The sequence below is a fragment of the Lygodium microphyllum genome, chromosome 13 (assembly GCF_053477565.2).
Source record: "Lygodium microphyllum isolate KBCC chromosome 13, Lygodium_microphyllum_v1.1.10, whole genome shotgun sequence".
Lineage (NCBI taxonomy): Eukaryota > Viridiplantae > Streptophyta > Polypodiopsida > Schizaeales > Lygodiaceae > Lygodium > Lygodium microphyllum.
In genome coordinates this window covers 45,302,846-45,328,912 of record NC_141147.1, presented here as the reverse complement: position 1 = coordinate 45,328,912, position 26,067 = coordinate 45,302,846, and the positions used below count along the sequence as shown (strand labels likewise).

The window sequence follows — 26,067 nt, the reverse complement described above, 5'->3', positions numbered from 1 at the left end:
TTCAAGGAGTAGGGTGAAGGCCAAACCCTAAGCAAATCAAGGGGAAAATTGGTTTGGGAGACTTGTTGGTCAGTTTTGACAGTAAGAGACACTTGGATTAGCGGAAGAGATTAGAGGATTACAATTTTACTCCTTCCATTTGCAATATAAGATGAAGAAATACCACAAGGGGTGCCAATTTTGGGGCCAATAGGGTATCCAATGTCCAAGATTAAAGTGGTAAAGTGTGCATTTTCAGTTTATGTTAATTTTATGCTTGTCATAATTAGTGCTTCATCAAGTTATTTACTACCCTATCCGAGGAAAAAGGCTGGTTTCATGGTTTTATTTTTGGGATACCATCAATTCCCTCGCATTGGTGGACTTGAGGCACCTGATTGAAGGTTAGAAGCTTTGCTCTAGTGCTCAGCTGAGCATTACAGTAAGAATGTCTTCAGGTAGTGAGATGGGATCAAGCAAGGATGATGCCTCTCAATCTGGAAGTTCACAAAGTGTTGGAAAAAATGCAATGCTTGATCTTGGACAAGGCATGGAGCATGGACAACAAGTTGAGAATGAGGGAATTGGACAAGAGGTGGGTCCTTCAAGGTCTCTTGAAGTTGATGATTGGTAAAAGGAAGAGAAATTTGTTGACCAATTTAAGATTAGTTGAGGATAGAAATTGAAATGTTTATATAATTGATAAATGATTATCAATTTGTGCGCTTTTTGAACCCTTAAAGGAGGGCAGCAAAGCAATAAGAGGAAATTATCTTCGAGAGCTTCGGGACAGCAAGATGCATTGAAGAAAGAGCCAATACAGCAGCATGATGTTCTAAATGTGGGTAGTGAGCATATGCAAATGATGCCAGTGGGGCAATTGATGCATATGCGAGGCCAACTTGGAAGTGCCAATCCAATGCTTTTTGGACAGCAGGGCATGTATGCAGTGATGGGGCAGCTAGGGTACTTTGATGATGGCACTAGTTTCCATGCTATGGTGGGTTAGGGATTACATACGAGGATGTATGACACTACTCCTTATGGTATGTAGCGACCAATGCATGGTGTGCAAGGCCCAATGTATTTAGGTACGGTTGGTAATATGCATAATCCCATGTATAACTATGTTGGTATGATGCTGCGGCACAAAGTGGCAAGTTTGGCAATGCATATATGCAATCCACTCTATTTGGGACTCATGGAATCAATGCTGGTCATGCATGCCCCGTATAGTGTTGGTTATGTGGAAAAATGTAGCCAGTAATGCATGCAATATATAGGAAAATGTATCTTGGTATGGCTAGTAGTATGCAAATTCTCATGTATACTCACATTGCAATGGTTCAAAGTATGCAAATAAGAATGTTTTCTAATGTATTTGTTGCTCTTAGCATGTCAGGTACACATGAGGGGCTAGTCAACTGGATGCAATATTGCATATTAGTTAAGTTGGAATTGCAACAATGTGAAAGTTCAAAGCATCGCAATGCTTAAGGGGAAGAAAGGCCTACAACCTAGTGGAGGTTTCAAGGCAAGTAAAGTTAAGAGGTAAAGTTTTCATATGCTTCTTGGTGAAGCTTTAGCATTGTTTTACTAGTAGATGCAAAGTGGATGTCTTGGTAGACTATCCTTAGTTGTTGCAGCTTTACCTAGGTGCCTTTTAGTTACATCTGACTTCAAACAGGTTCAACAGAGCAGGGGTCCTGAGTATTGCCTGGTGCTTAAGGTGGAGGTAGCACTTACAGTCCTTCAATTGTGAATAGCTCTTATATGTAGTGGATTTGGGATGTATTCAGCATGCATCCAAGGTATTGTGTTGACAGTACGTCTGCCATGAGTTCACTACTCAATGTACTAGTCACTGTGAGATGTATGCCGATGAGTATGAGTTTCACTTGGGCACTAACACTATACTTTTGCATCAATTTATGATTAGTTTGACATAAGTTTTTGACTTAGTTTTGAGACAAAAATTTTGATCAGTTTCAACTAAGTTTTTGATCAATTTGAGAACCGTTTATGGTCACTTTTGGAATCAGTTTTTGCGTTAGGTACTGATCAGTTTTTACAATCAGTTTGGGGTCACAATTGCAGCAGTTTGTGATCAATTCTCAGATCAGCAAGTAATCAGTTTATGCTTAGTTTTCAATGGTTTACAGTTGGTTTCATGGACAACAACATATTAGTAAATGCCATTGATAGTTTTAGCCACGGTTTATGTTGAAAATATGCTTTACTATAGTTTTGAAGTTAAAACAATTGAGAAATATGAGTTATGGATGCATCCAATGGGTTTCTAGCAACAGTTCTAGATTCATTTTCAGTTTTATGTTATGTACATGATGATTGGAAATTTTCAGCAAGGTTTGGGGCATATGGCATGGTTGGACGATAGTGGCTAATGTTGTGACTGTGATACCTTATGGAACTTCTAGTCTTTTCCTTTGGCACAATGTAGTGTAATCAAGGACGATTGCAAGGTTTTCAAGGGGGTCTATCGCAGAGATGTGAAATTTTGAGATGCTTTAAACTTGTCGATAATATTTGATTAAGTTATTAATCAAATGTGTAAGGTTGTTTATCACATGTGATGCACATGGCAACTATTTCATGGTAACAAGCCAAGGATCTTGAGGATGCAGCGGGTGTCAAAGGCAAAAGTTGTAATAAGTTATGCCTGACAGGTACTAGGTGGTACTTGGTGTCAGATTTTGGCCTAGTCCAATTTATTGGCCACTAATATCAGTGGTGATACTAGAGACTAGGGTTAGTAACTATTCAAGGATACTTGAAATACAAATTAGCCTAGCCAATTTAATTATTGGTTGTCAGAATTAATTTTATGAGCACTAGAATAATTATTAAATATGTTGGATAATGCTAAAAAATGAGATTACAAGGTTGTCACTTGGTAAAACTTGCCCATGCAAGTGAGAAAAACGTTTTTAGGGGCTAGTGGAGTGTATTCTAGCCATTGTGAGAGAGAAGGAGGCTATTAGAGAGCAAGGAGAGGTTGTTGATGTGATTTGCAGCCACTAGGGATTAGTCCTATAGTATGTGACAACAACTTGAAGCCCTCTAAGAGTAGATAACAACAACCCAAGGTCCTTTTGGTACAGATGACAGTATATAGGAGGGGCAACAATCTTTTTGTTGGTCCTAAGCTGTAGGTGATACCTTCCATGGCTGTTTGAGTTTTGTAGTGTTTCTTGTGATGAAACTCTGAATTTTCTCTCTCTATAGCATTCTCTCTCATCACTGCGCCATCTCTCAACTTATCTTAGTTTTTTTCAGCAATTTGAGCCATTAGAGGAAGAGATTTTAGTTATAATGTGTTGTGATTTACAACAGAAATTAAGGTTTTGATAGCCACCTCAGGATACATGCTCAGAATTGAGGGCTTAGGACTCGAATTCCAACAATTGAAATTGAGGAAATTTAGGGAGATTCAAGAGTCCTGCTAACCAATATGAGATTTGGGGCTGAATTTGTATTTCAAGGAGTAGAGTGAAGGCCAATCCCCAAGCAAATCAGGGGGCAAATTGGTTTGGAGCCTTGCTGGTCACTTTTGACAGCAAGAGACACTTGGATTAGTGGAGGAGATCAGAGGATCTTAGTTGTAATCCTTCCATTTTCAATATAAAGCCAGTAGGGTGTCCAATGTCCAAGATTAAAGTAGTAAAGTGTGCATTTTTAGTTTATGTGAATTTTATGCGTGCTGTAAAAATTTTTTTTTGGGCAAATAAAGTGTGGCTAATTATATTACTTCAGAGAAAACCTAAATATAAAGAAGTGCTTATGCTTAGCAGACTAGTTGGAGCTGATGCAGAGTCACATATATATCAAGTATACAAGCCTCTCAGGGCGGTCTAGGGGGGATGGGGCAAGAAGCCATGGAGGGGGGGTGTATTTCCATCTGGGGCTGCCTGCCTGCATCACGAAAAACAGGTCTTGGCCGCCCCAAGTGTGCATGAAATGAGAATGGAGCTTCTAACGAGCTCGAGACTTGCCTTGTACCTGGTCCCATTGGCCATGGAGGGAGTGGATAATTGAGGTTTAGAGCTTTGCTAAAGTCGCCTGTATTGAAAGTCTCTCCCCACTAAAAACCTCCTGACACTGCACCTTCTAGATATGCCATCCAATAAGACTCCCTACGATATCCCATACCTCAGAGCGGTCTGCTGTGGGCTCCAATACTTGGCGGATGGGTAGAGCCTCCAAACCGATCACTGCGCACGACCCAATCTCAATAAGGAATATCATGTCCTACATTTTAGCCTCATACAGAAGGTGATAGCCTTGGCTGACTGCTTGCTAGTAGAAAGCTCCCCATGAGATACATCCAAGGCTAGGTGCTATATGGCGGAGGATGCGGCATGCTCCTCTCCACACGAGCTGCGCCGCCTTACACAACCAAAGGCAGTGCTTTGGAGTTTCCACAGGTTGTTGTGTGCAGCGTTTACAACCTCCATCCTTCTGCATTTGGGCTAACCAACTCCCTGCCGCCAGGTCTCCATGTGCCACTAACCATAAGAAATACGATACTCTCCTCAGCCTCCAGCTATTCCATAGGCGGCGCCAAAAGGTTTGTCAGAAAGCATTCGTAATGCTGTGCTCCACCTAGTACCTGCTACGCGACGGTGCCTAGTCAATGTCCTCTTGCATTAGTATGTGTCTGCCAATCCTAGCTGTGTACTCCAGGAACCTTGGTGGCTTCTTGGCGACCGCAGTGGCCGGCCATAGCCACTCTCTCGGATCCCACTCCCGCTCATCAAGTGGCCTACCCTCCCAAATCCAGAGGCTCCACTCCCTAAGCTCCTCCTAGAAGACATAAGGGTCTAGCTGCCATGTCTTCCCCTGAAGGCCAACCACCCAAATCCTCCTCAATGAAAGGACAACTATCCCCTCATCCTGCTGCCCTCTATCAAGGGCCAGATGCCCCCCCTCTTGTATGGTAAAGAAAGTTTCAAGTGGGGCGCCGCTCACTCTACCTGCCACCTGTAGGGGGATACCTATTGCTCCCCAAGCTCTACCGACTCTTGTATCGGGGGGGCAAGTTTTTCGTGAGGTATTGCTGCATCAATATCCCTTCTCTTCAACTCAACTCCTCTCTGGCAACCTGATGCACGTTGCAGCACCTCCTCGTTCACCATCTTGTATACCTCTCGCCAGATCCTGATGGTACGAGCCGGGCTGGCTTCCCAACGAGCCCACTGGATGTGGGGGTGCTCACCAATCTATATCCCATCCCGATCTTTGACCTGGGGGTTCCAGATCACTGGCTGGCAGTCTGTCTCCTCCAGGCAGCCTGGGGGGCTCTGAATTGGGGCCTTATGGAGGCCCTGCCACACACTCTCTGGCAACCTGATGCACGTTGCAGCACCTCCTCGTTCACCATCTTGTACACCTCTTGCCAGATCCTGATGGTTCGAGCCGGGCTGGCTTCCCAACCAACCCACTGGATGTGGGGGTGCTCATCCCATCCCGATCTTTGACCTGGGGGTTCCAGATCACTGGCTGGCAGTCTGTCTCCTCCAGGCAGCCTGGGGGGCTCTGAATTGGGGCCTTATGGAGGCCCTGCCACACATGAAGAAGACTGTGTAGGAAGGGGGATCTGGGGGGGGTGATCTAGACCGTCGTGAAGATCCATCTCAAGGACGGCCTCCAATCACTGCCAAGCCTCGGTCTACACTCTTGGAGGTCCTCCCGCAATAGGACCTTCTAGGTCTGCCCTCCTGGTGTGAGGTCATGGACTACTAGCTTGCCCAAGAGGGCCATACTCTGATACTTTGGGTCTATGATCCCAAGCCCTCCCTCTGACTGATGCAGGATGATGGTCGCCCATGCCACCTTGGCCTGGGAATCCTTGGAACCATTTGACCCGGCCCAGAGGAGGTTCCGTACTAGGCGGCGAAGTTGAACTACACAGGACGAGGAGAAGTACCAATACAAGGTGATGTACCAAGCCGTTGCTAAGAGGACCTGGTTAACCACCAGGGTTTGGCCTGTTAGGAAGAGGCGAGCAGTACTCTAGTATGTCAGCTTCCTCCGAATAGAGTCAAGGACTGGAAGAAATTGCTGGGCGGGAGTGATGTCGAGTCCCACCTGGAAACCTATGTAACGAACGGAATTCCCTCTGCATATCCATCTAAATCCCAAGTGGACGCCCCACTTTGTGCTAGAGTCCAGGTTTGTAAAGAAACCAACCCACTTTCGCCAGTTGATTTTCGCTTCCAGTGTAGTACAAAACACCTCGAGAGCCAGTCTCACTCTCTCCAGCATCAACTCATCGTCCTCTATGTAAAGTGGTGTATCGTCTATATACTCCGAGTCTAATAGCTCCTTCTCCTCTCTCACTGGAAGTCGGAGGCCGCATAACCGACTCACATGGGACCTGAGGAAGTGAGACATCGCCTTTGCAAAGAGTAAGAACATGTATGGGGCCAAATGGCAGCCCTGCCGGATTGATCTCTCCAGCTGAAACTCCTCCCCTCACCTGCCACCTATGAAAACCGTGTGGTAGTTGATTTGTAAAGTGTGGAGACCCTGCGGATCCATGCCTGGGAGAAGCCCAACCTCACCATGGTGCTCTCTAAGAAGTCCTAGTCCACCTTGTCATAGGCTTTCTCGAAATCCAGGAGTAGTACAGCCAATCCCTGACCACTGTGCTGGGCCCACTCTCTCGCCTCAAAGAAGGTGAAGACATTGCCTAGGATGCTTCTATCCTGGACAAAGCCTGTCTGTGTGTCATGAATGATGTCACGAAGCACAGGGTGGAGTCAACTACCAATCATCTTTGCCAGTGCCTTATAGGCCATTGACAACAAGGTGATCGGTCTCCACTAGGATAGCTCCAACCGGTCTCCCCCTTTAGGGAGGAGACTAATAAGACCTGCTGATAGACTTCGTGGCATCTGTCTCGAAGTGAAAATCTCCTAGAAGGCCAGCAATAAGGGGTCCTTTACCACCACCAAATAGGTAGTGAAGAAGGCCTTAGAGAGGCCATTCTCTCTCGTGCATTTTTGCCCGTCCTATGTACGGAAAGCCTCCTCTAGTTTCTTCTCTATGAAGGAATCTAGGAGGGAGTGTCCCATCTCCTTTGTGGTGATGAGAGACAGGATGTGATCCGAGACCTGCTGTCTACATCGTTGTTCTCTAGTTGAGGTTGTCTCTCCTGCTGAAAAAGGCATCTGTTGTAGTCAGTGGCAATCTCCATTACCTCGTCTCGGCTAGAACAAATGCTCCCATACTGATCTTGAAGGCTGCGTATCTGCTCTCCTAAAGTGCGGGGCTGATGTACTTGGAAAAACTCCCTGCATATCGTGTCCCCCTTTCGCACCTAGAAGGTTGTTGAGGTGTGGAATGAGAACTCCGAGCGCTTGTCCTCTAGGCCGGCGATGGCTGCTCGTGCGTGCACCTCCTGTGCGTGGAGGATGGGATCCCCTGGTGCCTCCTGTAGTAATCTCTGCGTGGCTGTTAGGTCCCGCCGGAGTGCCCTCTCCTCTGCCCAGCTCTGCTACTGGGCTGTAGGGCTGCCTCCTCAGTTAGGACCTCTGTAACTTTCTCTGCGATCCGGTCCCTCCTACCCCACTCCCTAGTCCAAATCTGCTCGATCTGTCTCTTCACCTCCTCCCTCTTGTAGATTGAGTCCGCGATCCAACAAGATTGTGTGTCTAGGGCAGATGTTGGGGGATCAAGTGTCAGGAGAACCAGGCAGTGATCGGGACAAAGAAGTGCCAGCCAATCGCCCTACCTGGCCTCTACGAGAGCATCCCCACTCTCCCACACAGAACCTGTCCAACTGCTCCAGCAAGACTCCGCCTAACTGCTTGTATCCCCAAGAGAAGTCCAATGACCTCTCTCTCCTGTGGAAAGCTGGGTCTCTCCAAGCATCGCATGCTCCTACTGTCAGTAGGAAGACCTCCCATGCCTCCTGCTCCTCCCCAACCATGCCTTGGTAGTTTTTGCCTTTGCCCTGTTGGTCCTCTAGGGCCTCCAGGTTGTTGAAGTCTCCTCCAACAATGTAGGATTCCACCTCTGGGAGTCCTGCTGCGATCTCCACCCAGAACGTGTTGCGTGCCCTAACCTTGGTAGGGGCATAGGCATTGAGGACTCCAAGGCACGAGTCCCCAATATCCAATATGATCCATAGAACCCTCCCTGCCACAATCGTCCCGTGGTCTCGTACACAGGCGGTGAGGCTCGGGCCAATAGAGGTGCATACGCCTCCACTCTTATTGTAGGCACCGATGGCATGCTCCTAGTAAGTGTGTGAACTGCCCGGGAGTACCTTCCCTACCTGCTGAGCCTGGGCGGGAGTGAGCTTGTGCTCCTGTAGAAGTAAGATGTCGATCCATCCGGCAAGGGCAGGCTGTAGCTCCTGTCGAAAACTTCTTGGAACCACGTGTTCGACTATAGTGGAGGTTGTTCACATTCCCAGATGCAAGATGTAAACTCATAGGAAAACCTGTGACTAACCAAACAAACATCTGTTCGGTGTGGAAGCTGCTGATGAAGAAGAGGAGCTATGAGACATGCGGACACGCTTCGTTGCCGGCCTGGATGGTGAACTCCATTCCCTCTAGGGGTGATGGATATTCCTGGCGGTACCACCAGGGCATCTATTAACCAGGCTGAGAGGCGAGACTCTGTATATTGGTAGAAACGGGCTGCCTGTGCCAGGGGCCACTCGATCACATCCATCGGAGCTCTCTACTACGGAGGGGCTCGAAAGATAATGCTTAGATGTGGGACCTTGGCCCCAGCCCACCAGTTAATGTCCATCATGCAACTTGGACACTGCAGGGAAGAAAGTACTAGTCCACCTTCTCCCATCCACTGGGAGATGTGGTCTACCACCTGGCTCTTCAACTCCTCCTCTATCTATATCGTTGTCTAGTCTCGTGTGTGAGAGGTCTGAAGGAAGAAGGCGTAGTTTGGTCCATTTGGTCGTGCTAGTAGATGGACCTTGCCGCTCCTTGACTTGCGTACCACGAAGATTCCCACCTCTAGGAGTAGTGGGAACTCTCCACACTCCACAACTCTCAGGTAAGACTACGACCCACTGCAAAAAAACTCGTGGTAGCAGTTGCACCCGTCTTGGGAAAGTGTGACGGCATGGACGGATGAGCTGGTGGCTGTGTGTGTGGGGGGGGGGGGGGGGGGGGGAAGGAGCGGAGGGGGGCTAGACTGCCTGTGAGTTGAGGATGTTGGCATATGGGGCTCCTCACCTCTTGTGGGTGGGGGGGGTTCACCTGTATTGGGTGGGGATCAAGGGGGGTGGTTGGCACGGGTGATGGTGGGGAGGGGGAGGATCGAGGAATGGTGGGGTGGTTGGAGGCACATGGCGGGTGTGGGGGGGGGGCTGGTAGCTCTGGAGGGGGGGTGCTGTGGACTAGGGTTGGGGGGGGGGGGAGGGGAAGGGGGTGGGGGATATGGGCCCTCGGGTGAGGTGGCCTGTGACACCTGTGTGGGGGGTGGATGTGTAGGCCTGTGACACCTCTATGGGGCCGCGTGGTGCTCTGCTGGAGGGGCAATGCTCGCCCTCTTGCTCCCTGCTGTCGTGGCTATGTCTGAGGGGCTGACTGTGGCCCCCCTGCCCTCTCCCTCTCCCTTTGTTGTCTCTGGACCCATGTAAAGCCGTCCGCGTCCACCTATGGGCTTGTCGACGAGGCCACCTTATCTCCGAAGCGCGTGCACTGTGCTGCCTGATGCCCAAAGTCATGGCAATGCAGACACTGCCCTGGCTGCCCAGTCACAATAACTTGCTGCCTGAAGGAGTGCCACCCCCATGTAAAGCCGTCCGCGTCCACCTATGGGCTTGTCGACGAGGCCACCTTATCTCCGAAGCGCGTGCACTGTGCTGCCTGATGCCCAAAGTCATGGCAATGCAGACACTGCCCTGGCTGCCCAGTCACAATAACTTGCTGCCTGAAGGAGTGCCACCCGTACCTTTGGGACTCCTACGATTGTCACTGCATCTGTGAAAGAGGCAGGAAGGACAATGCCGAAGAGTCGTCCAAAGTCTTCCACAAGTTGGCGATACTCTATCGCCAGTCCGGGGAAGAGTAGGGTGACCGGGCGTCTAAGGAAACTATTGTGGAGCGCAAATGCCTCCATTATGAAGCCACTGTACCAGGGAACCATGTGGATGACCCCCTTCATGGAGGTATAGGGTGAGCTAGCCAATAGCTCACATGCTGCGTCTGCCGAGGTGAGTTGTACCATGAAGATCCCTTGACCCATTAGAACCGCCTCCACTATCTGCGTTGTGCCGATGCGCAACGTGGAGTGAAGCCAATCCCGAAGCTGGGCCTTAGATGGGGAGTGTCCTACTATCTGCCCAAAGATCGCTGTTTCTTTAAGCTCCAACTCTGTGGCATGGATGGCTAAGAGTTGTTCCTTAGAGAGGACGACGCGCAAGGTGTTTGACTGGGGGGCACTCACAGAATGCACTGGCGTCTGAACAGAGGTTTCCATTGCGCGTCCCTGCTGAGAACCTACCAAACATGCTGTTGCGTTGCTTGGGAGGGGGCGGGGGAAGTTGCTGCAGAGGGAGGGAGCAATTGGAGGGAAGGAGGGGGGCGGCCGATGGTGAGGAGGGGGGGGGAATGCTTTTTTCGATGGTTGGGGGGGGGGGGGGGGGGTATTGGGCACCATTGTAGGCTGGCTCACAACGGCCACAGTGCGGGTGTTGGGCCTGTTGGACAGGACCGGGGCTGCTGTACGGAAGAGGCAGAGGAACAGGGTGGAGGAGGTGGGGGGGTCAGGGTGGAGGAGGTGGGGGATCAGGCCCTCAGACAGGAGGACAGGGCGAGATTCAGGCGGGGGAGAGCTGGCGGGGGGGGGAACAGCAGGCGGGCAAGTGAGGTGGATACAGCGCTGGGGGGGGGGGGAGGAGCAGAAGGTGGGGGAGTAGGCACAGTAGAAGGCGGGGGAGTACGCACAGCAGAAGGCAGGGGGAGCTGGTACGATGGCGGGGGTAGAGCAGCAGTGCGCGTCAGTAGGAGCTTGATAGTAGGGAAACCCTGGATTAGCAAAAAGTAATAGTAGCACATGCTTGCTGTAATTAGTTCTTAATCAAGTTATTGACCACCCTATCTGAGGAGGAAGGCTGGTTACAGTAGTTATTCAGTCAAGGACATCACATATTGTATAAGGTGAAGATGCATAATATGACTCCATCATCAAGGCTAGCTTGTGCACGTGGTGGGCTGGGAGGCTCTACCTAGTTGCCATGTTTTAGAGCCTATTGTGTTGCTATCAGATGTGTGGTAGATTATTGAAAGCCTCACATGTTGGCATATGTGGAAGGCTCACGTAATTGATCTTCAATGGTAAGAGCCGCTTGGTTTATGCCACCTTGGCTGAGCTTTGGTCATCCATCATCCACTCTCTTAGAGGCCATTGGGAGCAGCTTCATGGCGACTTTTGATGTTGTTGATAGCTTCAGCGCAGTTCCCTCACACTTGGGGTTGCCATAGCTTGTTCTTTGCTCTACAAGAAGGCAAACCCTGATGGTGTTATACTCCTCTACCGTGGATTCTTTTACACATTCTCCCCAAACCACCCTGAGTGGCCTTGTATATATATGATCTGATTGCATACAGCTCCAGCTAGATTGTTAGGCACTTGTACTTCATTGTTTTTCTCCCGAGTAATATGAACAACCACATATTTTTCCACAAAAAGAAACTATAATAGAAAGGATACCTTTTGGGGCCAAAAGCTATCATATAATGACTCCAAACATCCACAGAGAATGGCTGTGCAATACATATTTGTATCAATGGACTGATATTGGAGAAGTTGGACCAATCCTTCTCCCTAGTTTTGGTCTTATAACCAAAAAAGGGCTATCTGGAACTTCTTCTTGGAATGGTTCTTTCCAAGTTAAACTTGGAGATAATCTTTGAAAGGGTCTTCTCTGGCAGGCCAGAAATCTCCAACTTGCCTTTGAGATGGCTTGAGGATATAAGTCAAATTCAATGTACCACATCGTGTCTCTATGAGCCATCACTTGGATCCTTTGTCTAGAGGACTCCAAGGACTCCCTCATATCTATCTACTATTTGATCAACTGGCCAGCATCTTATATAGTGAAGGTAAAGATCTGTCCTCTAAGCCTCTAACCCTAAATATTCAGGGGCAACCCTAGGAAGGTCTGCTGTTCTCCAACTATGCCTCTTATCTCCAAAGATAATCTGCTCTAGTAGAAGTAGGTTTTGTTTCCTATAGTGTGGCTTGTTGAATCTGCGAGTAGGTTGTTGAAGAGAAAGGTATCTTGCAACAAGCTGAGGCAAAATCTGAGAGAGGTCACACAAGAAACTACTCTTCATGTATTGAGGATGGCTGCTGCAAACCTGTCCTCAAGAGCCATGCAGAGCTCTTTCATGGGATAAAACAACAAAGTTAGGGTTAGGGTTTTTTATTCACAATAGGAATAGGATATCTAATTAATGATGATACAAACAACAGACCCTTAGGAAAATATGATGCGTACACAGTTTTCACAAATTGTACTTTAGTTGTGCACCCCCCAACACATTAAATTCCCAGCATTTTCCAGCAAAGTGATCTTTCTGCACAGCTTTCAGCCTTCCAATTCCATCAGCATTGTAGGACATGTTCTATGTTTCCGGCCTGTGTTTTGTGCTCACCTGTCTCATGTTTTAGATGATGGTGCTTTGGAATCCTAGAAGCCTTATTGCTCCTTTTTGAATCTTTGTTTTGGGAAAAAATGGACGAGTTACCACTTATTAAAACTGGGAATCTTTGATTTGGCCAAAAATGAACGAATTACCACAAGCCTTGTAACAAAATGTTTGTAAATCACACAAAACATGCTGCTTTTTAATTTAAAAATCAATGCTTTGCTGGTTATATGCTTGATTTGTGACCTTAAAGACATGTTTATGCTGAATAAAAGCTTCCAGAGATCCTTGAATCAGCAAGATTTATGGTTCCACCACCTCGAGATCTTTTGCCATTATTGCAAAGATTGGATGTAGAGTACAAACCGGGCAGTTTAGTAAGATGGAGCTTGCTTCAAAGCCTTGCTCTACAAATTGAACGCAAGGAAGCCAGATATCCATCTGTTTATAATCCAAGGTATCATTGGGCTAATGAGCTATCATAAGTAAATTCCATGCCCTTCATCAAAAGAATATGTTTCAAAAATGACATGTATGTCTAAAATGCATTTGGGTAAGTATATGCATCAAAGGTTAAAGTGTATAGAGAAATTTTACTGTCTGACACCATGTTATCTAAAAAACAGTGTGTGTTCTTCATAATCATTAATGGTTTCTATTAACTCTTTTATAATTACAGATGTAGTCTAGTAAGGCCAAACAGCACTTCTCCAAGCAGTTGGAAGGCTCTGCAGAGAAGTCCCAGTCGAAGGACTCACCCTGAAGATGATTGTCCAGAACTAGAGCCTCAGGTGATCTTGTCTGCCTGACTTTGATAAGCCTTGGAATTTACTCAAGAGTCCATTTCAAAACACTTTTTATATTGTAGATGGTTCACTGAGCGTGATGTTTATACACAGCTGAAATTGTGCCGATCTTGGGATTTTTGTATAAATTTTGATCAAGGATCAACTCTCAACACAACTTTCGTTAGTCGCTATATGAGTCTGCTCTGATAATGTCAGAAAGCTTTGAACTTTAGATGTACAGTTTAATATACCACATAAAACTCACATGTTGTCAAAGAAACATCTAGTCTTGGGACATAGCTCCATATATGACTTGCATATTGTACACCATGCCTTCTCTTCACAAAACAATGAGATGCAGATTTAGAGAGATCTCAGCTATGATACTGCCTTTTTCCCAATTCTGGGATCCTACCAATGCACTTGCAAACTAATCAATCACAAAGCACAAATATGGATGAATATAAGCACAAAACAAAGATCTTCTTTTGAGTACTTTCTCACGTCCAAGTGTAGAAATTCCACTAAGAATCATCCATGCACAAAGATAGAGAACATACCTTAGAGAAACATATATTCTTTCATGGAGCAACATCTTTGATATAATGTCAAGATACATCCTTTGGTGGGGACTTAGCTTCACCATAGGATGCAGAACAGAAAGGCATGAGCTCGGACACAAGCTTTTTACTTTTTTCTTGACTTCAGGAGTGCAATTGTAAGTGCATATTGGTGCTCATTCACTTTATCCTCACATCTGGACATGCCCATTGGTGTACCTGAAGGTCTTGAAGAGCTCTTAGGTTGATTGCTTCATTTGACTTTTTGAGAATCCCTTGGCAGGAAAGACTATCTAATGAACATCCTATAGATCCACTAAAGGGGTGATGGACACATCTGATGCTTTGGTTTCACACATCTTCCTATATATGAGTCCTTACAAATTTCCACCAAACCTGCAAGACTTCATCTAAGTCCAAATCCCCCTCAATTTACAAGGCCTCATGTGTCTTGAATTTTTTCAGGTTTATGAAATGATGAAGGAGATTGATAATCACAGGCGCAAATCTGTAAAAGAAGGAAACTACTTAGCTGCAGATGCTGCTGCGCAACGCCTCCTGGAACTCAAGGTTGGCCCACCACTTGTGCTTAGTTCTAATGCTTGTGGTCTTTGTGAACATTGATCAAAACTATTTGATAAATCATGCAGCTGTTTGAAGACAACAAGAGGAGGGCATCTATGTTGGAAAGACATGCTCAAGAAAGGGAGCAAGCTGAGAAGGCATACAAGGAGGAGCTTCAAGAGAGAAATCAGGTATGTGTGGTTGCTGTTTATGTGACAAGTGGCAAAATTATCCATATCTTTGAGTAATCTCCTGCAGCTAGTGTGATTTTAATCTGTCCATTAAAGGCCATCTTCAATTTTCTTTGAGGAGCTTGAAAACTGATATCATATATGGTCATATAAAGATGATAATATTGACTGGTAAACTAGCGTGGCATTTCTCCATAGCTTCTGTTTTGAATTATGTTTATAGAGCCCTGGTAATTCATGGATTCCTTGCAACTTTTTGCAGCATGTCAAAGCATATGAACCAAGATCCATAGAGGTTTACTTGAGAAGCTTTTTTAGAATATAAAGGCCCTAGAAGCTTAGTAGAATGAGTTGCTGAATTTAACCATTTTGTTTGAAAGATACTAGAGCTCTAAGATCAGAATTGTGGCTGCTGAGTCATTGTGACAATTGCATGCTGCCCTTCTCCTTGTGTGCTATTGCTACTTCATCCCCTCCCCTTCCCTTCAAACAGCTTGTGCAACTGTTTAACTCACTGCCCATGTGACAGAGTCTGGAAACCTGCAGAGAGATGGAACATATGCTAAATGTGTGACATGGAGGCAAAGGGGAAAGGAGAATACTGGAAAATGTCAAAGGGCTGATGCCTTGTCTGCCAAACTGAGTACAAGATCAAAGATTGAAGCCCTGAACTGACTGGCTGGCTGGCTCAGAACTAAGATTCATGTTAAACAGTGAAGAATCTTGAAGAAAGTTAGAAAGTAGGTCAATTTTTCAGATATAAATGCAAAAACTTTATATCCTTAAGCCCCACTTTTCTATTTAAGATACTGTCTAGAACCCATTTTTAGTGACAGAACTTTGGCTAAGCTGCCAATTTTCCCTGATTGCAGAAGTCCTAAAAATTGGTAGTGGAAGTGTTCACGGTTGCGGAAGTGTATTATTTGACCTAGAGGACATACTACTAAGCTTGCTATCTGATATACTAACTTTCGACCGAGTCTGCTAGACTGTAAATGGAACTCCAGTTAAATAATGAAGTTTGGGTTGGGGAAGTATTAAGGACTTGCAAATTTTGGACAGCCAACTATTCTAGAACCTTCAGCATATCCAAGGAACTTTGGTAGTGCTTTGGATAGTCATGGATTGGAAACTATGCTGCTGGTTTTTAGTTTGATTGCAAGGTTTGCAAGGGAATATGCTTGGGCATATGAAACCCGAAATGCATTGCTGTATGTATGGTAACATTGGCTTGCAGCCAAGGTTGCACAGTGGAATGTTTGGAAACATGGGAGGGCCTGCAGGGCTGTTTGGTATGCGAGGAATTGAGGCTGGTTTAGGAAACCCTGGTATGGGTGTTGCAAATGTTACACCATTTTTTCTGACAGTTATTTATGGTAATTTGACACCTAAAGGGAAAGCAAAGAATTATAAGAACGTGGGGCAATCAGTGAAATTTGAGTCCTTTAATGTTGCACAGGATAGGCCAAAAGCTTTGACTTTAATTCAGTAATTGATGCAGCCTATTCTGATGGCAATTTCATTAGGGCTTCCAAGGTGGGCAAGGTAGTCACCTTTTTGAAGGGTGATGCATTGCAATGGTGGATTGTTATTTTGTTATAAGGAATAGCACAATCTTCTTAGATACAATTTAAATATGTTTTCTCATCTACATGGCTGATAAAAACTTTTGAAGTGGACGTAGTGACAACTTGGCATAAGTTAGATGTAGCACTGTATGAGAATCTTGAAAAATACCACGAGGAGGCTTTGATGCCTATTCACTCATTTTGTATTGTGCCAATCAGATTACGTTGAGTAGTATCACTGTGGGTCCAAGAAAATCAAGGAAACCTTTCAAAGTTGTATTTGTTGTAGGAAAAGGGAGTAAAAGATGAAATGCTAATTGGAAAATGCTTATAGAAAGGAAAGTTTTGATGGAAGCTAAAGAGTGCTTCCATTGTGAAGAGGAAGGGCATACCTCTCAAGATTTTTCTCATCACAAAGCCCAAAGGTAACTTTGATGATGGGGGGAGGAAAAAGGCAAGAAGCCCAAGCCACCTTTAGGATTAGTGCCCAATCTAATTGATGGGCAACTAAATGGAGATGCATCTAGGTTATGCTATGCATGGGGAAAGATTAGAACTAGGAAACTTTGATGTTCTTTGATTGATGAGCTTGTGTGGATTTCATCTCTTGAGAGTTAGCAAGAAGATTGAGGATTTGTGCCAAATGGGGCTTACGAGTGAGGCTACTTGAGGGATGTCATGTCTTATTGGGTATGCCACGGTACCATAGAGTTCATGTGTTGGTGGATAATAGATACATCTGACAGGAAGATGTCCTGGTTGCATAGAGGAAAGACTCATGTTCTAGATATAAAGTGAAAGGGTGAGCACTCCCAACAATCTATCATCTACTTTGCTGGATGCTTTGAAGGCTTTGGTATATCATCAACTTTGAAATTGTTACTGGGGCTCCAGTGGCCTAGGACCTGCCTATTGTGCAAGGACATGTTGATGATGGACAGAGAGGACATGATGTACCGGCTCCACAGCTATTTTGGTGATGCTCTACTAGAGCCTTGCATCCTCTTGATCATTATGAGCCTACCATGCATTATGTCATGTTGAGAGATTTTGATGAGCCCTTTACTTATGAGGAGGCTATGCACAGAGGTGATAGTTCGTCTTGGGAAAGGGCTATGTATTCTGATTTTGACTCATTGTAGAAGAATCATACTTAAGGTCTGGTTTCCTTGCCTAATGGAAAACATGCATTGCTATGCAAGTGGATGTATAAGCTAAAGAGCACCTTTGGTCTCCCTAAGCCAACATATAAAGCCTGATTGGTTGCAAAGGGTTATAAATAGGAAAAGGAAGTTAATTTGATGAGATCTTCTCTCTTATAGTCAAGATAACTACCATTTGCTTGGTTTTTGTCTTGGTTGCACAATTAGATTTGGACTTGTACCAGATGGATGTTAAGACATATTTTCTACATGGGGACGTGACTGAGGACATTTATATGCAACCCAAGGGCATTGTGGAAAAGGACAAGGAGCACCTAGTGTGCAAGTTGAGGAAGAATCTATATGGACTTAACTAGGCACCTAGGGAATGGTATTATAACTTTGATGCTTTTATGTATTCATAATCCTATACTTGCAGCACTATGGATCTATGTCTTTAAATGAAGAAGGCGTGTGATGGTTGCCTTATCATTTTGGTATTATGTTGATGATATGTTGATTTGTTGGGAGTGCTTATGAAGAGTTGGATGCTTTGAAGACTTTGGTATATCATCAACTTTAGTGGGAGAGTTGGATGTCATCAACATGTAAAAGATATAAAGTGAAAGCAATGTATATTTTCTCCCATAATTGCTATGCACCACTGGTAGTCTCAATGACATTAAAGTATACTTAGACAAAGACAAAATAATATAAAGTGAAAGCGATGTATATTTTCTCCCATAATTGCTATGCACCACCGGTAGTCTCAATGACATCAAAATGATAGAGGACTTGCATAACTAATCAAGCTTCTCACAAACATCAATATCCATATCTTCTAGCTTTATGCCTTTGCATTTCAATGGCTTTGACTTCTTTTGCACCAAAACTTGCTATATTTGAGTCTTCCAATAGTTAAAGTTATTGCCATTCAACTTATCAATGGTAAAGATGGCAGAAACCCTAGAAGCACTAGAAGCACCTACCATTATGATTGCAAAATAAAGAGAGAATGGGTTGCTGTAATAACAGTTAAACAGCCCCAAAACCGAGCCAGAAATGCAAGCAATAGGAGGAGAACAGCTCAATGTATAAGCAAGCTCAATGCATGTGTATCATAACATATGGAAGTCCAATAATGCCAATCAATATACCTAGGAACATATAAATGACATAAATATGCAAGCACATAAATGGTGATACTGGCCAATGCGACTGCTATCAAAGATGAATGTAAAGGAGCTTAAAATGAAGGTTCAAAGCTCAAACAAGGACATATCCAACATAGCAGCAGTGGTAAGCGTGCATATGATCCAAGAGCATTCTGGAGTGGCATAGAAGCATGTATTTCACCAATATTCAATACATGTGCTTGCTGTCCACCATTTGTGACAGCAATAAAGCTTCCAATGACTAAGCAAAGTGAGTTATAATCGATCCATACAGCATCCCGAAGCATTGATACATCATCCTAGTATGAAACCTTCAGTGAAGAAGCGTCAAGAAAGCATAAACATTCAAAAGTTTGCTGCCCCAAACTGTGAACTGCTCTGTCCACGACAGTGAATTGATGGCTGATTATCTTTGCCTTGGATAGTGCCCAAGATGGAGTCCAATATGCCATAAAAAACCCCCAAAGGCTGGGCAAGGAGTAGGAGGAATGCCAGGAGCAAAGGACTGAAGTAGTAGATGCAGGGATAGCCCCTAAAATTGCTGCTCAATTTTTGGGCTACTATCTTGGGGGATTTCTCTGTTGTGTTTGACCTCCCAGGGTCACTTTCCAATGAGTAGAGATGTTCGTGGAGCTGAGAAATAGGATAGGAAGGTGGGGGAGCTGATGGGTACCTTAAATGGAAGAAGGAATGGCTGCCATCGAAGCTCAGTTGAAGCTCTCTTTCCAGGCTGAAGCAAAATGGTTGAAGCTCCTTGAATGCCCACTCTGATACCATTAGAAAGGGTGAGCAGGAGTGATCCAAATAGTTTCCATCCAACTTGACAAATTAAACCTAGGATAACCATTCCTAACATCTTTTGCAAAACCAAGTACCAAAAAAGATAAGATATAACAGAAGTTGATGCAACAATGACTAACTGTTTGGTGGATAGTTTTCTTGAAGGAGCTCAAGGATTTTTTCTGAGTCATTCCTAGGGGAAATTCCACAAGAAAGGTTTGATGATTATGTCATTTATCTATAGCCAAACTGTTAGTGTGGCCCAACAAGAAGAGATTATAAGTGAGGTGAATGATTTCCTAGAGGGGCTGATTTATTCTAGTTTCTCCCCTTTTGTTCACCTATGCTTTTGGTTCTTGGTAGATGTGCAGAAAGTACCAAACATTCAATGAAGAATCGGCTCCCCATACCAGGTTTGATAATATCTTGGGTTGGTTAGAGGGATTTGCAATTTTCAGCAAGTATATTTAAAGAGCGGGTATCATTAAAAACACATTATACTAGAGGATGTGCAGAAGATAGCTCTTAGGATCACTTTTGGCTTGCACGAGTTATCAGTCATGCCATTTGGACTTATGAATGTACCTAGGACTTTCCATCGAATAAGGGATAGAATCTTTCAATACGATAGGTTCTTCCAATCATGCCATTTGGGCTTAAGAACGTTTACGACTTTCAATCGAATAATGGATAGAATCTTTCAATACCATAGGTCCTTTGTCGGCACTTTCTTTAGTGAAATAATAGTATATTGACAGAATGAGGCAAATCATTAGAAGCATTTGGCCATATCATTTGGAAAACTAGAAAAGCATAGGTTGATCAACAATGGTCAAAAAGTGAACTCTTTTAGGGATTCACTTTTTGGGGAACATTGTCTCTAATGATGGTATACACATGGGTCCCTTTATAGGGGAAGCAATTCATAGCTGGCCTCATTTGAGAAAATTTCATGATAAGAAGGGATTTTCTTTTAGATGAGCTGAAAAAAAAAATGTAGGACTATAAGTCGCAAGAAAAACTTACTTTGATTCTAGTTTTCATCTTACTAGGTATTCGAAAAGCTTTTGCCATTAGATGGGCATAAAATTGGGCAATTCTAATGCAAGATGGAGTGCTAGGATGTGGGAGTAGGTTTTACAATGTGTCATATAGAAGTTGTAGGATTATGCGAAAGACTTATTTGCTTCTATACACATGCTTTCCATGCTACATGCTCTTTTACTTGGAAACATTTCTTGGCGCTGATTTTATTGTTTAGACACATTGTGAAAGTTTGCACTGCTTCCTCACACTTGGAACAAGTTGTTTGAGAAGCATATGAGATGGGGCATCAATTTCATACATTGTATGTGAGGGTAAAAGAAATGTAGTGGTTGACGCTTTGTCAAAAAAACCACAAGCTTTTACAATTTCTATAGCTTATCACCATGAGTTAAATGAGATGTAGGCACAATATGCAAAGAATGAGGATTTCGCAATGTAGGCACAATATGCAAAGAATGAGGATTTCGCAAGGGTCTATTATCAATTGTGTCATGGTCAAAGACATGAGTATTATACTCAAAGGGATGACTTTCTTATGAGGCATGGTCTTCTTTGTGCCACAAAATAGTTGAGGCCTAACGTTGTGGTTGAAAGTCATGCGCCACCATATGCAAGATAGAGATACTACAATACAGACATGTTCTTTATTAGCCATCTTTGAGAAACATTGTATGCCAAAAGATCAACTTTGTTGTTGTTGTTAGATATGCTCAATGTCCCACCCTCATAAAGTGCCACCAATGATCTACTATATGCCATGTTACATTATTCGTTGTGCACCACCAAAAACATTATCCTATACTTGCTGCAAATGAAGCTACAAACTAGCACCATAAGTTCCTTGCATACCATGACCACCTATGCCATCCATGGCTTGGAACATTTAACCACCTTAGAAACAACTTGGATATTCAGATGGTTGCTACATAGTTGGCTGCCCAAATGCATGTTGAAAATTATTTCCTTATGTATGTATGCTAGCACCATGCTTGAAACCAGCCTTTCTTCTTGAATAGCGGTACATGACTTGGTTTGACAAAATTTACAGCAAGCATAAGTTTCACAAATTTGAAATAATTACTTTACCACATAAATCGTGGACAGCCTGACCCCAACAACTAGTGCCCTTGACATTTGGCTAATTTCTATTTTCACTCGAGTCTCCACATGCAAAAATGAAGTGCCTAGCACTTTGGTCCATCCCTCATTTTTGATAGTATTTAATGTTGCTCAACCTCAATTTTAAATTCCTAACCTCTTTGATCCCAAAAGTGTGGAAACTTTCCACAAACCTTAGTTTAGGTAAAAAAATAACCTCCATGCACAAAAGTCATTTCCAAGGGGAAATTTAATATCCTTGACCATGATTTATTAGAGCCATAAGGGATACATAGATGTGCCAAAACTGAGCATTGTTTTGACCACCAAGGCAAAGCAATGAATAATTCGAGGCCTTATAGCAACAATGTATTGTGTAATATTCATGAAAGCATACATTGATCTCAAAACAAATGTAACTTATGTAAATGTACTTCTCTTACATCACGTGCAAATGCACATTGCATACCATCCATGTGTCTCATACACACCTTGCAAATGTACATCACATCCAAATATACATTTCATGTATTCCATATATGCCATGCAAACATATGGTTTCAAAGTCCAGGTGCAAATCCTACCTAGGTTCTAGGATTTTGTCCTTTGGACTCCACAGATCCTTGGAACTTTAACATTGCTACCAAAAATGGTACATTTGTGACAACTCCAACATGACCACCAGTATTAAATGGAGCATTTGTATAACCAATATTCATTCCATGAGCCCCATACAATTGGGGTAGTAGATGTATTTCCAAATATTCCTATTTGTGCATTGGGAGCCATGCAAATACGACTATACATTGGATTATACATGCTACAAACCATTCTTGTATACATCAAACTATGCATTGCTTGCTACATACCATAAGCATTTGGCCCATACATTCCCATATTTGAACCATGACCAGCCATTGAATGGAATATGGAACCACCTCCAAAGTATCCCGGATTCCCAACATTAGGATGCATACTTTTCCGTGCAAAACTCATCAAGTTGGCATTTCCAAGATTTTGGTGCATTTGATGTGCTTGCCCCATAGCCAACATTAGCTTTTGCTTATTGTTAGCATTTGGTTGTTCTTGAGGTTGACCTTTGGGGAATCATGCTGTCTTGAAGCTTTTGATGATGATATTTTCTTTTTGACCTTGCTGTCCTTTGGAGAATGCAAAAAGTCCACAAACTGAGGACCCTTTGCAAGTTGTGTAAAGATATCAGCTATTATCTCCAATGTGCTTTGAATTGAGCATTATAATCATCTTTTGCTTGTTGTTCATCAGCATTTAGGGCCTCAAAAGACCCACCTCTCGATCAAAGCCAACATTCTCAACATGCTGCCCATGATGCGTAGCCATACCAAGATTGGGCATTGCATTCCTCTCAATGCTCTGCAATTTTTCAGATTGTGACGTATCACCATTGCTTGAACCCATATTAGTAGAGTATGATAATGACATGCTTAATGATTTGCACTTGGCTGATCACAAATTCAGATAATTGCGATGGCTTGCAATCAATTCCCTTGGGGCCGCCGGGCCACCTACTTGAAGGAGTTGATGTATCTCGGTGATGGAACCATGAAACCAGATTTTCTTCTTGGATAGGGTAGGAGATGACCTGATTCAACACAATTTGCAGCAAGCATAAAATTCAAAAATCTGAAATCATCACTTGACCACATAAATCTTGGGCAGCCCAAACCTGACTGATCCAATAACTAGTGGCCTTTGCCGTATTTCTTTATCTTGTGTTGCTCCAATTTGTAGTATACTGAGATATAGGCTGATCTCTCCACAAATTTCAATGCATTGGGCTGTCAAAATAACCAGCAGCATCATGATCCAATTTGCCCCTTGATTCTAAACACAATTTGAGCGCAAATTGAATTGTCAACACTTACATGCAGGTCGATACAAACGTTGATGAGCAATCCCCTTCAAAATAACTGTAATTTCTTCAATTGTTGCTACTACTCTGATCAACAAGTCTTCAATTAATGGGCACTACTTCAGGGTGTCTAAGAAACCTAGTTTCTGTTGTAAATTAGGGTTTTGACAGCAAACACAGTGCTGTCCACCCTCAATTTATTGGAAATGGCTGAGAATGGCTTAGGGTTTATTAGAGAAAGGGAGAAATATCTGCATTTCCAGCCCTAAATAGTGTGACCAACATCAAAATCCCCAAATTTGCCCCTTGAATTTAGCACATCTGGTAATAAATTGAGTCTTCTACACTTGCATGCAAGTCACCCTGGCTATAGATAGCAGTCCTTAGATCTGCAAAATCCCCAAATTTGCCCCTTGATTTTAGCACATCTGGTAATAAATTGAGTCTTCTACACTTGCATGCAAGTCACCCTGGCTATAGATAGCAGTCCTTAGATCTGCTGTAATTTCTCATATTTCCAGCAAGGCCCTGTATTGCATGGTTGAGATTTGATGGCAAGCTTCTCATGATAGCTGAGAAACCTAATTTTTATAGAGACTTAAGGTGTACCATCAAATTAGAGCAGAGAAATATCAGATCTGCTAAGGGAGAGGGAGAAGAGACGAGCAACAATTAGAGAAAATTCTCTGACTTTCTCACAACGTAAATGCTTACATAACAATTGACTTGCTTTCCAGCTCTACAAATTGCTGTAGATTAAGTCTCTTGTCTATCTCTAATGGCTTATTTCTTTGTGTCCACCACTCAATTCTCCACCCTTAGATCTGCCCCCAACAGTCAAAAATGGGAGAAAAACAGCCCAAAACTTTCCAAGACTTGACATTTGGCAATTTTGCATTCTCATTGGGGCCTCCACATGCAAAAACAAGCTACTGAGCCCTGTAACCCTACCCTTATTTTCTAATAACATTTAATAGTGCCCAACCTCAATTTTGAAATCATAATCTCTTTGAACCTAAAAGTGTTGAAACTTTCCACAAACCTTAGTTTAATAATTTAAACTTGTAACCCTCATGACACCAAAATTCATTTCCCAAGGAAGATTTAATCTCCATAACCAAGATTTGACCATGTTCCCCATTGGCACCTGTCCCCGACAACTTTTGCCAATGTCCCCTATTGTGAAAGCTAGGATTGTCTTGTCAGCATGAAACATTTAACTTAATCTTACATGTGCACCTCATATGTGCACAACTTCAAAGTGGTACACCTTAGGTGTACAAAGAGCATTAGGTTTTAAAAAAATTTCACATCCTTGTGACAATGCCCATGTAGAGACTATTGAACTAGAGCCCCATGCACATTGGGCTATTGCCCATGAAATGGCATAGACTGAGGTTGTAGCCCATGTGCTCTTCTAGCATGTCTAGTTTACAAATGTGTCTTCTTGTTCTTTGACTTTTGAGGTCCAGGAATTACTTCAGAAAATTTTGGGTGTTGAGAGACTTGTGCGAATGCATTCATTGGCTTCATCAATTGCACATGAAGCATTGCGTTTGTTGATCTTCCTTTTGTGCCTCAGAAGTTCCACTAAAAGGAGATACATACACCTTTGTAGTGTCTATTGCATTAGTGTGCTATTACCCAACATTGACATAACCTTCAATTGAACTTGCACTATGCAATGACTACTTCTCAGCAAAGGACAGTGAGTTGTCATCACTGGCATCTTGTTCCCCATGAGGCATCTTTGCTGAATTTCCATAAATTCATCACTGTACATAAGACAAAACTTGTTAGTACACCTCGAGAAAACAAGAGCTTACCCCCTTAGGAAAGATGGTGATGCCCCAATAATGGAACCATGAAACTGGCTCGTAGATCTACTCTATAGAGCGATGAATTAAACTTGGAGCACATACATTGCTCAACAAAGGAAATAAAAGCACGAAGAACCTGAGAGCTAGAGCACTCTTGCATGGTTGACAACAATAGATTGGCCCTCAAGTTGAGCACCCCTTAAGGTATTCCTTTAATATTGAAGATGAGCTTTTATACAAACCATTTGTGGCCTGTCCATGCAATCAACATGGCTATCCTGACCAATACTCTTTTTGCTAACGACTTCTCACATGCCTAGTTTTTCAATGGACTAGATTCACTCCAATTGCTATGTCCTCAGTTTCTCTTGCCAACCTTGACTAGTGAACTTTGAATCTGTGTCAATTGCACACTCAAACCAATGTGTCTTCAAGCATATGGAGTTGCAAACCCTCCAATGTTGACCAACATGACATTGAGAAGTATATCCATGGTCTTTCATTGCTGCCATAGTGCACTCAATGAGGAATTCACATAAATCTCAGTCCTAGATCGATCTGATTTGCAAATGAGGCTTCTACCTTGGTTGTCGAACAATCTTAAAGCTTTGCCCTTACCAATGCGCCATTGATTCTCTCTCAAATTAAAGTAATTCAAAATTGTAAACATGCGATCCATAAACTTTATTTACATTATCCCTTCACCTATGCCCGTCTACTTTTTACAATTTGCACAGGAGGGAGCCTGGCACTCTTTTACAAAATTTGGGAGTGCCTTTGCATTTTAAAACGTGCCTTTCCCCTTTGC

The 26,067-nt window shown here is 43.6% G+C and overlaps 1 protein-coding gene across 2 annotated transcripts in view; it reads left to right on the top strand.

The window, feature by feature from the left end:
• The window catches only part of LOC148026580 (uncharacterized), a 66,964-nt gene that overhangs the window by 23,914 nt on the left and 16,983 nt on the right, over positions 1–26,067 (top strand). For both annotated transcript variants that reach the window (XM_087691025.1, XM_087691024.1), the window contains exons 3-6: positions 12,911–13,092; positions 13,315–13,426; positions 14,449–14,553; positions 14,634–14,738. In XM_087691025.1, the coding sequence (XP_087547151.1) occupies positions 12,911–13,092; positions 13,315–13,426; positions 14,449–14,553; positions 14,634–14,738 (504 nt within the window). The remainder of the gene's footprint in view (positions 1–12,910; positions 13,093–13,314; positions 13,427–14,448; positions 14,554–14,633; positions 14,739–26,067) is intronic.